Here is a 13,441-nt window from a genome sequence, read left to right as displayed (position 1 = left end):
ACATGTACCTGAATGAATGTTTAACACCACCCCCAGCACATACAAATACACTTCAGCTATTGGGTGGCAAACAAAGTTAAGTGTATGAATATGATTCCATGTTACATGCAGTGCCATGAAAGAAGTGTTATTGTTTGGAACCACCAGTCTATATCATTATTAATAAAAATCAAAGGAAAGAAAAAACAAATGTTAGTAGAATAATTTATTATTCTTACGATAACCATTTTGGTATTTTTTAACATTAACAATACCTTAACAATTATGTAAAACACTTTTTAATATTTCACTAAAACAAACATACATATTGTGTAATTTCGCAAATACAGTTATTACAACAGTGTACTGGTATTTACCAGTATGTACAAGTCATACCATGTAACTATATTTGGCAGATTTTAATTTGATTTAATGCAAATTATTAATAATATTAGAGATTTACCATACACATTACACTTGCTCTAGTCTACAAATTTTGGCCATCCGTCTAACTACAGACAGGTTCTGCTATTGCAAATTTACAATCTGCAACCATATAATCATCCATTCAGAATATAAACTGTGTACAGTACAGTGTACATGCCAAAACTGTTATACAAATGACTAGCAGTATATTGCATAGTGATATATTAAAGATGTGCAACTAAAGAAAAACCGCATTAAAAAAATCAAAGAACATTAAAAAAGACCTTACAGGACCATTAAATTGATTAATGTACTACTAAATTAATACCTCCACTAGTGAAAAACATTAAAGAGGATTCGTCACGAGTATTTTTTAATAGGGAAAATATCAACCAAGTCTATGTTACCGTAATCGGTATTTGTCGAGGCTCTGCCGATATTTACGTATTAAAAAACATGAGTAGCGAATTCTATTTATCCTATAACACTTCTAAAATAACATTTTTTTTTTTTTTTTTAGTAAATCACAGTACTAAAGATGCCGCCATCGATAATATGATATCATCACAATTAGCACAGATTAGTTTGACGTCACGGATTTTAAACAAATCTTTGAAAACGTTACACTGAGGTACACAAGTCTTGTTGGCTTGTAAGTAAATGACTCATCCACAGCAACACATTACCTAAGAGACCTTACAAATTTGCATACCATTATTAACCGGGTTAATAAAGTAAATTATCACATGGGTTTATGACATGGATATCATGGGTAGGTTGTAGGATAAATAATATTAACAGCACCAGGCATTTTTCAATATGGATAAAAAAAGAAGAAGATTTTTGCCGAGATATGCCGATGTTAATATCACATTTAATGCACACACACACGCAAACACATGTGCATACATGCACACACACACACACACACACACACACAATTTATGTATAAAGTTCATACAGGTAACACATCATAAAGTCTTCATAATCACAGCTTCTTTGTAGAAATATCACCTACACAGCCAACTTTGTTAAGGTGTCATCCACTGTCAAACTTTCCCCAAGGGTTTTGAGTATGACAGTTTCACTGGCCTTGGACAAATATTGACTGGAGGAGGAAATTCCACAAAGAAGCTCATCATTTGCCTGGGAGAGCAAAATAACATGATATAATAATTCCAGTATTAATGAGATTCTATATACATAATGAGATTCTTTATTTACGGATTCCTGTAATTTGCACTAACTGCTGCAATAACCATTAGAAGACACCTTATAGCCAAGTTGTAAACTATTCTAGGTATCTTCTTTTTACTTTTTTTCAAAATCTTATATAAATGGAAACTGCTTACACATTGAATTTGTGGATTTTTTTGTCAGGATTCTGGCAGAATCAAAATTTAACAATTTTATATAAATATTTAGGAATTTTGACTCATAATCTTATATTTTTTCAACCAAGCTAAATTTGTAAACTATACAAATTACAGAACAACTAAATTTGACATACATGATTTCAATATGGCCTTAATCCCGAGCATCTACATGTATGATTCAAAAGCTTAGCACATTACCTGTCCTAGTCTCTGCCCACTCCCCACCTTTTCAGCTTGTGGTCTTCTACTTTCAATATATCATTAATTATATTGTTCCAGCAATACTACTACTATATTAAAATATTAATTAAATACTATCCCCTTTGGGATTTCTGTAATAGACTGCATAAAAATTGTACATTAAATAAAAGTATTTGGATTAATTAGGAACAGATTTTAATTATTGAATGCTGTGATGCAGGTCCCACACAACATCACATTGTATTATAACATTATGATCTATAGTCCTTTATAATTTTTCAACACTGTAACAATGACTATCACAGGGATAACACTGGACTAGTACCGGGTATACACTGCCTGTAAGACACTGTACACGTGGTTGCCTTTCTTCTGTTTCTTATAGAAAGTCAATACAACAATTATTACTATGGAATATTAGTCTCCACCCTGGGCAAATGGCTGTTGAAATCCTCACAATTCACTTATCTGAAACAACAAAAGAACTGTAACTATGTTAACTGAGGTTATTTACATAAATATGTGAAATACATGTACAATATATACATTAAGAATATTTGAGTATATTGTAATTTAATTTTATGCATTTGTGAAAGATAATTTTACACACAGTACACATTGAAAATGATTGCAGACTATAGGGTTGCCATCAATAGACAACATAATAAATTGGTTGCATTCTTTATATGGTATTCAACTTCAAAAAGTGGAACATTAACAGTAATCATCCAAATTCAATATGCAGACAGTGTTAAATATATTACTGCCATTCAGACACCAAAGGTCAGGATATGGATGAAAATTATATATAAATATAAATATATTCAACAGTCAGCCTGATATTAATACTACATGTATAGGTATTTTTAACTTTATTGAAATAACAGTGCCCATAATGTCAGAGGACATCATTTTAAAAAAGACATGAAAAGGTTAAGACAAAATATGACCAGTCTGATGTGTAATATCGGTGATAATTACCATGTGCGATAAACTTTAATGCATGGCTGAAAACTCAGAATCTTGATGTCCCTTTATTTGGTCCTTCACCGAAGAACTCATGACCCAGTCCAGTCCCACACTGACTGCATAATATCTGTAGATAGACCAACAACCAAACATTAAAGATTATTTCTGAATGAAAAACACCAGACACATCCCATTAGTGTTACACATTACAATGAATGTTTTATGGCAAGCTAAAAACAATTTTTTTTAAAGAAAGAAGAAGAAAAAATATTTGTTAGTCTTAAAAAGATCAAGTACTTGACATGTGTATGTGAGTATGTTTTAAAGGTATTTGTATTATGTAATTTGGAACTATACATGTATATCAGTATCTACGACAAAAATAAATTAACAGAAAATTATTTTTATTTTAAACCAAAAAGCTGTTTATTATAAAACCCATCTATTAATTAATGAAAGTGTAATGCAGTCATAAATTTTAAACAAAAACTATACAAGATAATAAAATACAATGTTAAAAGTGCTTAGAAGATGCTAGTAAGATCAAACAAGAGTACCGGTGAGGTACATGATACGCCCGTCAGGAGTTTGATGGAAAACCATCTCTATATTAATGAATATATTACGGGTATGTTTCAAGTCTAATTATGTGAAAATTTTGCAATGGGATGGATGAACAGTTTATTTTGGACCAACCACCATCCCAAGATGTTCCTACATGTGGTTTGATGGTTCTGTATGCATCTGTATTCAAGATATGATCTGGACAAGGATTTACTGTTATGTGCAGTAGACCGTGAAACGTAGGTCACAGTGACTATTACTAAATAGTATGCGACACAAAGCCATCCCAAGTTGTTCCTACATGTGAGGTTGATGGTCCTATATGCATCTGTATACAAGATATGGTCCGGACAAGAAAAAGTTAACAGATGGATGGACGGACGGATAACGCCAAACCATAATAAGACCCATCATAGATGGGTGTATAAAAACTACTTTTGGTTTAACAAACACATAGCTCAGCAGCTACAGAATTTTCTTCTACAGTGAGACAAAAAAAGGAAAGGGTTTGTTTGTTTTGTCTAACGACACCACTAAAGCATATTGTTTAATTAATCATCGGCTGTTGGATGTCAAACCTTTGGTACATATGTAATTCTGACTCGTGGTCATCAGAGGAAATCCGCTATATTTTTTCATTAGCAGCAAGGGATACTTTATATACATTTTCCCACAGACAGGAAAGCACATACCATGGCTTTTGATATACCAGTTGTGGTGCACTGGTTGTAATGATAAAAAAAAAAAAAGGAATGTTTAATGACACCTTGTATCATTGTAACACTTGGCCTATACTCTGAGAGGAACCACCAGCTTCCACATATGTTACCCCCACCAAAAAGCAGCAAGAGATATTTATATGTGATTTTGTATTGACAGGTCAGCACATACCAGGACTTAAATTTAAGAATTTGTTTTCTACAACAATTTTGAAATGGTTTTGCCATAGGCAAAATTCCCACCCACAGCAATTTTGAGATAGTTTACAGAAATTCTGTAATAGTAACTTTTAGTTGCCTATATAGGCAAAATCATAGAACCGAAAACCTGTCAGCCATTATTAAGTAACACTACCATAGTGTTTTCCCTAGCTTGTTTTAGCATGGTGCAGCACAATGCCTCAATAGTCTAGTACCATCTTGCCTCAATCAGCACCATGCTGCCCTGAGATTAAACAAGCCTTTTTCAGTAATTAACTCTAAAATTGCCTTTATAAAACACCCAAAAAGGTATTATTAATTAATAAAATATGCCTTTTATAACTTTTGCCATTCATTTTACCATGATTGCTGAAAATCAGTTTCACATGGGTTCTGATCATCAAAGGGCTTGCTTTTCATAATTTGCCTTATTTTAATTCTTCTCTTTCATAGAGTCGAACTGCTCTTCTTAAATAAATATTTTAACCTGGAACTATTATCAGGACAGCAATGGAGAGGCCTGAAATTCACGTAACAAGTTTACTGATTGCTTTAAAAAAAACCCCACAGAAACATGGTTTTTATAACAGGTACTTAAGCACACAAATTAAACTATGGTTATTTGATGTCTGACCTATGGTATATTGTGGAACTACCAACAGCTTTAAAGTTTCATCCATGTCATATACCACAGTTTGACACCCAATAGCAGATGTGTTTTTCGTGCTGGGGTGTCATTAAACATCTATTCTATTCTATTCTCATCCATGTTTAAAAGGTCTACCTTAAAAGCCGATGACGATTCTGGTCTGCGAATAATGCTATCAGGGCGAACCAAGTCAAAGAAGGATGGCCATGGTGATGAGTGCTTGAACTTTGAACTGCTCTCAAACAGCTCATTACCACATTGTGAACACACATAGGTGCCTGAAATCAAAATATATACAGTTTGGATAACACACATAGGTGCCTGAAATGAAAATATATACAGTTTTGATAAACACACATAGGTGCCTGAAATGAAAATATATACAGTTTGGATAAACACACATAGGTGCCTGAAATGAAAATATATACAGTTTTGATAAACACACATAGGTGCCTGAAATCAAAATATATACAGTTTGGATAACACACATAGGTGCCTGAAATGAAAATATATACAGTTTTGATAAACACACATAGGTGCCTGAAATGAAAATATATACAGTTTGGATAACACACATAGGTGCCTGAAATGAAAATATATACAGTTTTGATAAACACACATAGGTGCCTGAAATCAAAATATATACAGTTTGGATAACACACATAGGTGCCTGAAATGAAAATATATACAGTTTTGATAAACACACATAGGTGCCTGAAATGAAAATATATACAGTTTTGATAAACACACATAGGTGCCTGAAATCAAAATATATACAGTTTGGATAACACACAGAGAAGGAAAACCGGACACCTTGTTTTAATCATATAAATACCAAAACCTTTAGTAAGAGTGAAAATATTCACCACAATACAGGTTGGTCTCATATGTCCCCTATAGATGTAATTGATAACAGAGGTGTTCTAACTGTTCAAATACTGCTTTTTAACTGCTAGCATTTACCTGAAAATATAAAGTTCAATATGCTACACCCTACATGTACATACATATTGCTATACGTTGTATTTACGTGTTACTGTCAACTACACCCTACATGTACATACATATTGCTATACGTTGTATTTACGTGTTACTGTCAACTACACCCTACATGTAGATACATATTGCTATACGTTGTATTTACGTGTTACTGTCAACTACAGACACTACATGTATATACATATTGCTATACGTTGTATTTACGTGTTACTGTCGACTACAGACACTACATGTATATACATATTGCTATACATTGTATTTACGTGTTACTGTCAACTACAGACACTACATGTACATACATATTGCTATACACTGTATTTACGTGTTACTGTCAACTACAGACACTACATGTACATACATATTGCTATACATTGTATTTACGTGTTACTGTTAACTACAGACTACATGGATATACATATTGCTATACACTGTATTTACGTGTTACTGTCAACTACAGATACTACATGGATATACATATTGCTATACATTGTATTTACGTGTTACTGTCAACTACACACTACATGTATATACATATTGCTATACGTTGTATTTACGTGTTACTGTCAACTACAGACACTACATGGATATACATATTACTATACATTGTATTTACGTGTTACTGTTAACTACAGACTACATGTATATACATATTGCTATACGTTGTATTTACGTGTTACTGTCAACTACAGACACTACATGGATATACATATTACTATACATTGTATTTACGTGTTACTGTTAACTACAGACTACATGGATATACATATTACTATACATTGTATTTACGTGTTACTGTTAACTAGACTACATGGATATACATATTGCTATACACTGTATTTACATGTTACTGTCAACTACAGACACTACATGTACATACATATTGCTATACATTGTATTTACGTGTTACTGTTAACTACAGACTACATGGATATACATATTGCTATACACTGTATTTACGTGTTACTGTCAACTACAGACACTACATGTACATACATATTGCTATACATTGTATTTACGTGTTACTGTTAACTACAGACTACATGGATATACATATTGCTATACACTGTATTTACGTGTTACTGTCAACTACAGACACTACATGTACATACATATTGCTATACATTGTATTTACGTGTTACTGTCAACTACAGACACTACATGTACATACATATTGCTATACATTGTATTTACGTGTTACTGTCAACTACAGACACTACATGTACATACATATTGCTATACATTGTATTTACGTGTTACTGTCAACTACAGACACTACATGTACATACATATTGCTATACATTGTATTTACGTGTTACTGTCAACTACAGACACTACATGTACATACATATTGCTATACATTGTATTTACGTGTTACTGTCAACTACAGACACTACATGTACATACATATTGCTATACATTGTATTTACGTGTTACTGTCAACTACAGACACTACATGTACATACATATTACTATACATTGTATTTACGTGTTACTGTCAACTACAGACTACATGGATATACATATTGCTATACATTGTATTTACGTGTTACTGTCAACTACAGACACTACATGTATATACATATTGCTATACATTGTATTTACGTGTTACTGTCAACTACAGACACTACATGGATATACATATTGCTATACACTGTATTTACGTGTTACTGTTAACTACACACTACATGTATATACATATTGCTATACATTGTATTTACGTGTTACTGTCAACTACAGACACTACATGGATATACATATTGCTATACACTGTATTTACGTGTTACTGTTAACTACACACTACATGTATATACATATTGCTATACATTGTATTTACGTGTTACTGTCAACTACAGACACTACATGGATATACATATTGCTATACATAGTATTTACGTGTTACTGTCAACTACAGACACTACATGGATATACATATTGCTATACATTGTATTTACGTGTTACTGTCAACTACAGACACTACATGTATATACATATTGCTATACATTGTATTTACGTGTTACTGTCAACTACAGACTACATGGATATACATATTGCTATACATTGTATTTACGTGTTACTGTCAACTACAGACTACATGGATATACATATTGCTATACATTGTATTTACGTGTTACTGTCAACTACAGACTACATAGATATACATATTGCTATACATTGTATTTACGTGTTACTGTCAACTACACACTACATGTATATACATATTACTATACATTGTATTTACGTGTTACTGTTAACTAGACTACATGGATATACATATTGCTATACACTGTATTTACGTGTTACTGTCAACTACAGACACTACATGTACATACATATTGCTATACATTGTATTTATGTGTTACTGTTAACTACAGACTACATGGATATACATATTGCTATACACTGTATTTACGTGTTACTGTCAACTACAGACACTACATGTACATACATATTGCTATACATTGTATTTACGTGTTACTGTTAACTACAGACTACATGGATATACATATTGCTATACACTGTATTTACGTGTTACTGTCAACTACAGACACTACATGTACATACATATTGCTATACATTGTATTTACGTGTTACTGTTAACTACAGACTACATGGATATACATATTGCTATACACTGTATTTACGTGTTACTGTCAACTACAGACACTACATGTATATACATATTGCTATACATTGTATTTACGTGTTACTGTCAACTACAGACACTACATGTACATACATATTGCTATACATTGTATTTACGTGTTACTGTCAACTACAGACACTACATGTATATACATATTGCTATACATTGTATTTACGTGTTACTGTCAACTACAGACACTACATGTACATACATATTGCTATACATTGTATTTACGTGTTACTGTCAACTACAGACACTACATGTATATACATATTGCTATACATTGTATTTACGTGTTACTGTCAACTACAGACTACATGGATATACATATTGCTATACATTGTATTTACGTGTTACTGTCAACTACAGACACTACATGTATATACATATTGCTATACATTGTATTTACGTGTTACTGTCAACTACAGACACTACATGGATATACATATTGCTATACACTGTATTTACGTGTTACTGTTAACTACACACTACATGTATATACATATTGCTATACATTGTATTTACGTGTTACTGTCAACTACAGACACTACATGGATATACATATTGCTATACATTGTATTTACGTGTTACTGTCAACTACAGACTACATGGATATACATATTGCTATACACTGTATTTACGTGTTACTGTCAACTACAGACTACATGGATATACATATTGCTATACACTGTATTTACGTGTTACTGTCAACTACAGACTACATGGCTATACATATTGCTATACATTGTATTTACGTGTTACTGTTAACTACAGACTACATGGCTATACATATTGCTATACACTGTATTTACGTGTTACTGTCAACTACAGACTACATGGCTATACATATTGCTATACACTGTATTTACGTGTTACTGTCAACTACACACTACATGGATATACATATTGCTATACACTGTATTTACGTGTTACTGTTAACTACACACTACATGGATATACATATTGCTATACATTGTATTTACGTGTTACTGTCAACTACAGACTACATGGATATACATATTGCTATACATTGTATTTACGTGTTACTGTCAACTACAGACTACATGGATATACATATTGCTATACATTGTATTTACGTGTTACTGTCAACTACAGACTACATGGAAATACATATTGCTATACATTGTATTTACGTGTTACTGTCAACTACAGACTACATGTACATACATATTGCTATACATTGTATTTACGTGTTACTGTCAACTACAGACTACATGTACATACATATTGCTATACATTGTATTTACGTGTTACTGTCAACTACAGACTACATGGATATACATATTGCTATACATTGTATTTACGTGTTACTGTTAACTACAGACACTACATGGATATACATATTGCTATACATTGTATTTACGTGTTACTGTTAACTACAGACACTACATGGATATACATATTGCTATACATTGTATTTACGTGTTACTGTCAACTACAGACACTACATGGATATACATATTACTATACATTGTATTTACGTGTTACTGTCAACTACAGACTACATGGATATACATATTGCTATACATTGTATTTACGTGTTACTGTCAACTACAGACACTACATGGATTAACATATTACTATACATTGTATTTACGTGTTACTGTTAACTACAGACTACATGGATATACATATTACTATACATTGTATTTACGTGTTACTGTCAACTACAGACACTACATGGATATACATATTACTATACATTGTATTTACGTGTTACTGTCAACTACAGACTACATGTATATACATATTGCTATACATTGTATTTACGTGTTACTGTCAACTACAGACACTACATGGATATACATATTACTATACATTGTATTTACGTGTTACTGTCAACTACAGACACTACATGGATATACATATTGCTATACATTGTATTTACGTGTTACTGTCAACTACAGACACTACATGGATATACATATTACTATACATTGTATTTACGTGTTACTGTCAACTACAGACTACATGTATATACATATTGCTATACATTGTATTTACGTGTTACTGTCAACTACAGACACTACATGGATATACATATTACTATACATTGTATTTACGTGTTACTGTCAACTACAGACACTACATGGATATACATATTACAGTGTGTTAACAAAAATCTCTAAAATATGACAGTCAACAGTGCTAGCTCTGGCATTCGCCAAATTTGCCAACTGCAAATTTTACAAACAATTGGGGAATTTTATTTTAATTTGGCAAAATAATTTAAGTAATAATTGCTATTTTGGTAAGAAATAACTGTCTTTACAATTTTAAAGTGTAATAAGATAATTTGGCAAAATCAACAATCAACATAATAATAGCTGTTAAAGAAGAGGGTTGGGATTTCTCTTTCTCCAATAGACTCAAGTGTTTGATTTTATTTTTGTATTACCCAACTACCTATATATATACATGTGTATATATATATATATATATATATGTATGTGTGTGTGTGTGTGTGTGTGTGTGTGTGTGTGTGTGTATGTGTGTATGTATGTATGTATGTATGTACATATACATATATATATATATATATATATATACATATATATAATTTGTTAACATTTTTGAAAAAAAATGTGGTTGTTGTAATATCTACTGAATTCATGGGCTATAACTCTGTCAACAATGGGCAAATCCCCATGAAACTCAAACTTGATCTGCAACTTTACGTGATTATAAAACTCCATCATATGTGGTCATGTGGGATAGAAGTACAGAAGGTGGTGGAAACTTCGACCTGCGATAAGGCAGACAGACAGAGGAGACAAAACCTCTAGTCTTCTCCGGCTGCAAAATTAAAGACAGATAGACAGACAGAGAGACAGAAAGAGAGAAACAGACACACAGACAGAGAGAGAGAGAGAGAGAGAGAGAGAGAGAGAGAGAGAGAGAGAGAGAGAGAGAGAGAGAGAGAGAGAGAGAGAGAGAGAGAGAGAGAGAGAGAGAGAGAGACAGAGACAGACACACACAGAGAGAGAGAGAGAGAGAGAGAGAGAGAGAGAGAGAGAGAGAGAGAGAGAGAGAATATGAGACAGAGAGAGAGAATATGAGACAGAGAGAGTATTACCATACCCCCGAACCCCTAGAATCTTAGGCGCTTTGTGCCCTCAATCTCAGTCAGCCCCTCCAATGTCTGTGGTAAATTTGGCCCTTGTACCTAATTTGGGACATTTCAATTGAATTCGGCATCAAGCATTTCTCATAATTGGTTTAATCAGGATTACTTGTAAAATGACGGCACTTTTTCAGGACAGCATAGATAAAGGTAGTTTTCCAATAACATTAAAGACCAACTATGATCCGATTTATCAAGGGGCATCAACAGCAAGAGGGGTTGAAGGGCACTGCAATAAATTTGTCGTTGACCAGTAGGTGAAATTAAAGAGGGCTTTACGGCAAACAATGGGGGGAATAACAGCAATTGCTGTAGTGTCTTCATGAAATTCAAACCCTGAACCTGTAACCTCTAAAATAGTAATTAATGGGCATTATCAGCTACTTCAAACTAGATCATAAGGTTATTTTTTTCTGTAATTTTACTCTTTTAATTACTTTACGTTGTGAACTGTCCAGTTATGGAATCTAGTAAATGAATGTTTAGCTTCATATACCAGTATATTCCTATTTGGGGGGGTGGATGGGATTTCTATTTTTGAAGGCCTAGATTCCTATGACACTCCAACTAGGGTTGGCATCTCTGCACACTTCAGTACTTCGTTAGGTGAAGTCTTGATTACTAGCTACTGGGGTGTTATAAACATTACTGACAGGGTTTATTAGTATTACTATAAATAATGCTATCAGATACGTAGATTATCCCATCTAAAAAGTAAAGTCATAGAACTGCATGAACAATTGTGCAAGTCAATTTTTTTTATATTATATCATTATTATCTCATTTGACATACTATCTGGTACTTGATGATCATGGGTGGTAATTTTTGCTTGAATATTCTAGTTTGTAGGGGTGGTTTTTTATTTTGATATAGGAGGAAAAATACTAAAACCTCATTTAATATGTTCGGTTAAATACTTTATAAAATTAACTGGGTATATATTTATTGTCTTATACAGGGCCGTAGCTAGGATTTTTGTTTGGGGGGGGGGGGGGGGGGGGGGGGGGGGGCAACTGAGTAGTTAATAGTCTAAAAATCATTTTCTTTAAGTTTCTATAATGCTTTCCGATTTTTTTTCGGGGGGGGGGCCAAATGCCCCCCACCCCCTTGCCTCCATGCTAGCTACGGCCCTGTTATAGACCTAAAATATGCTGATCAAAGCAAAGTGCCTTTAATGCATTTGTTTTTTAACTCTGCACATACAATCCTGAGTAATTTGTGCAATACAGGAGATGTATGTTTTTCATTTGTTAAAGTGTTGGTATGACATTGTGTTGGTGGGCCGGATATGCATCTTTCCAAAGGAAAAGTCTCATATTTGACCTTACTGTCAACGAACTTGTTTTTGACAATACTGCCCCTTTAAATTCGTAAACGGTAAATCTCATATTAGTCAAAAACAAGAAAGGTTCACCTTTTTCAAAATGATCTGTATATTTTTCACCAAAGAACCAACTACAAAATGACATTTTGTTTTAAGATGCAATCAATTTTTTCTTTTAATAATTAAAAATCAAAACCTCAAACCGAACACCTGATTTTGTTTTTACGTAACAATGGCTAGTGCG

At 32.9% G+C, this 13,441-nt stretch overlaps 1 protein-coding gene across 1 annotated transcript; it reads right to left on the bottom strand.

Annotated features, from left to right (window-relative positions):
- Window positions 1–1,080: 1,080 nt before the first annotated feature.
- LOC121378931 (methionine-R-sulfoxide reductase B1-A-like) lies at window positions 1,081–13,421 on the bottom strand. Its single transcript, XM_041507321.1, has 4 exons — window positions 13,288–13,421; window positions 5,220–5,362; window positions 2,964–3,078; window positions 1,081–2,450 (listed from the first exon to the last, which is right to left on the bottom strand). Exons 1-4 carry the CDS (start codon window positions 13,340–13,342, stop codon window positions 2,443–2,445), a joined length of 321 nt encoding a protein of 106 aa, XP_041363255.1. The 5' UTR covers window positions 13,343–13,421; the 3' UTR covers window positions 1,081–2,442.
- Between the last annotated feature and the right edge of the window lie 20 nt (window positions 13,422–13,441).

Source organism: Gigantopelta aegis, chromosome 8 (genome assembly GCF_016097555.1).
Source record: "Gigantopelta aegis isolate Gae_Host chromosome 8, Gae_host_genome, whole genome shotgun sequence".
In the NCBI taxonomy this organism is placed as follows: domain Eukaryota; kingdom Metazoa; phylum Mollusca; class Gastropoda; order Neomphalida; family Peltospiridae; genus Gigantopelta; species Gigantopelta aegis.
The sequence above is the reverse complement of the archived record's forward strand: the minus strand, read 5'-3'. Positions and strand labels throughout refer to the sequence as shown.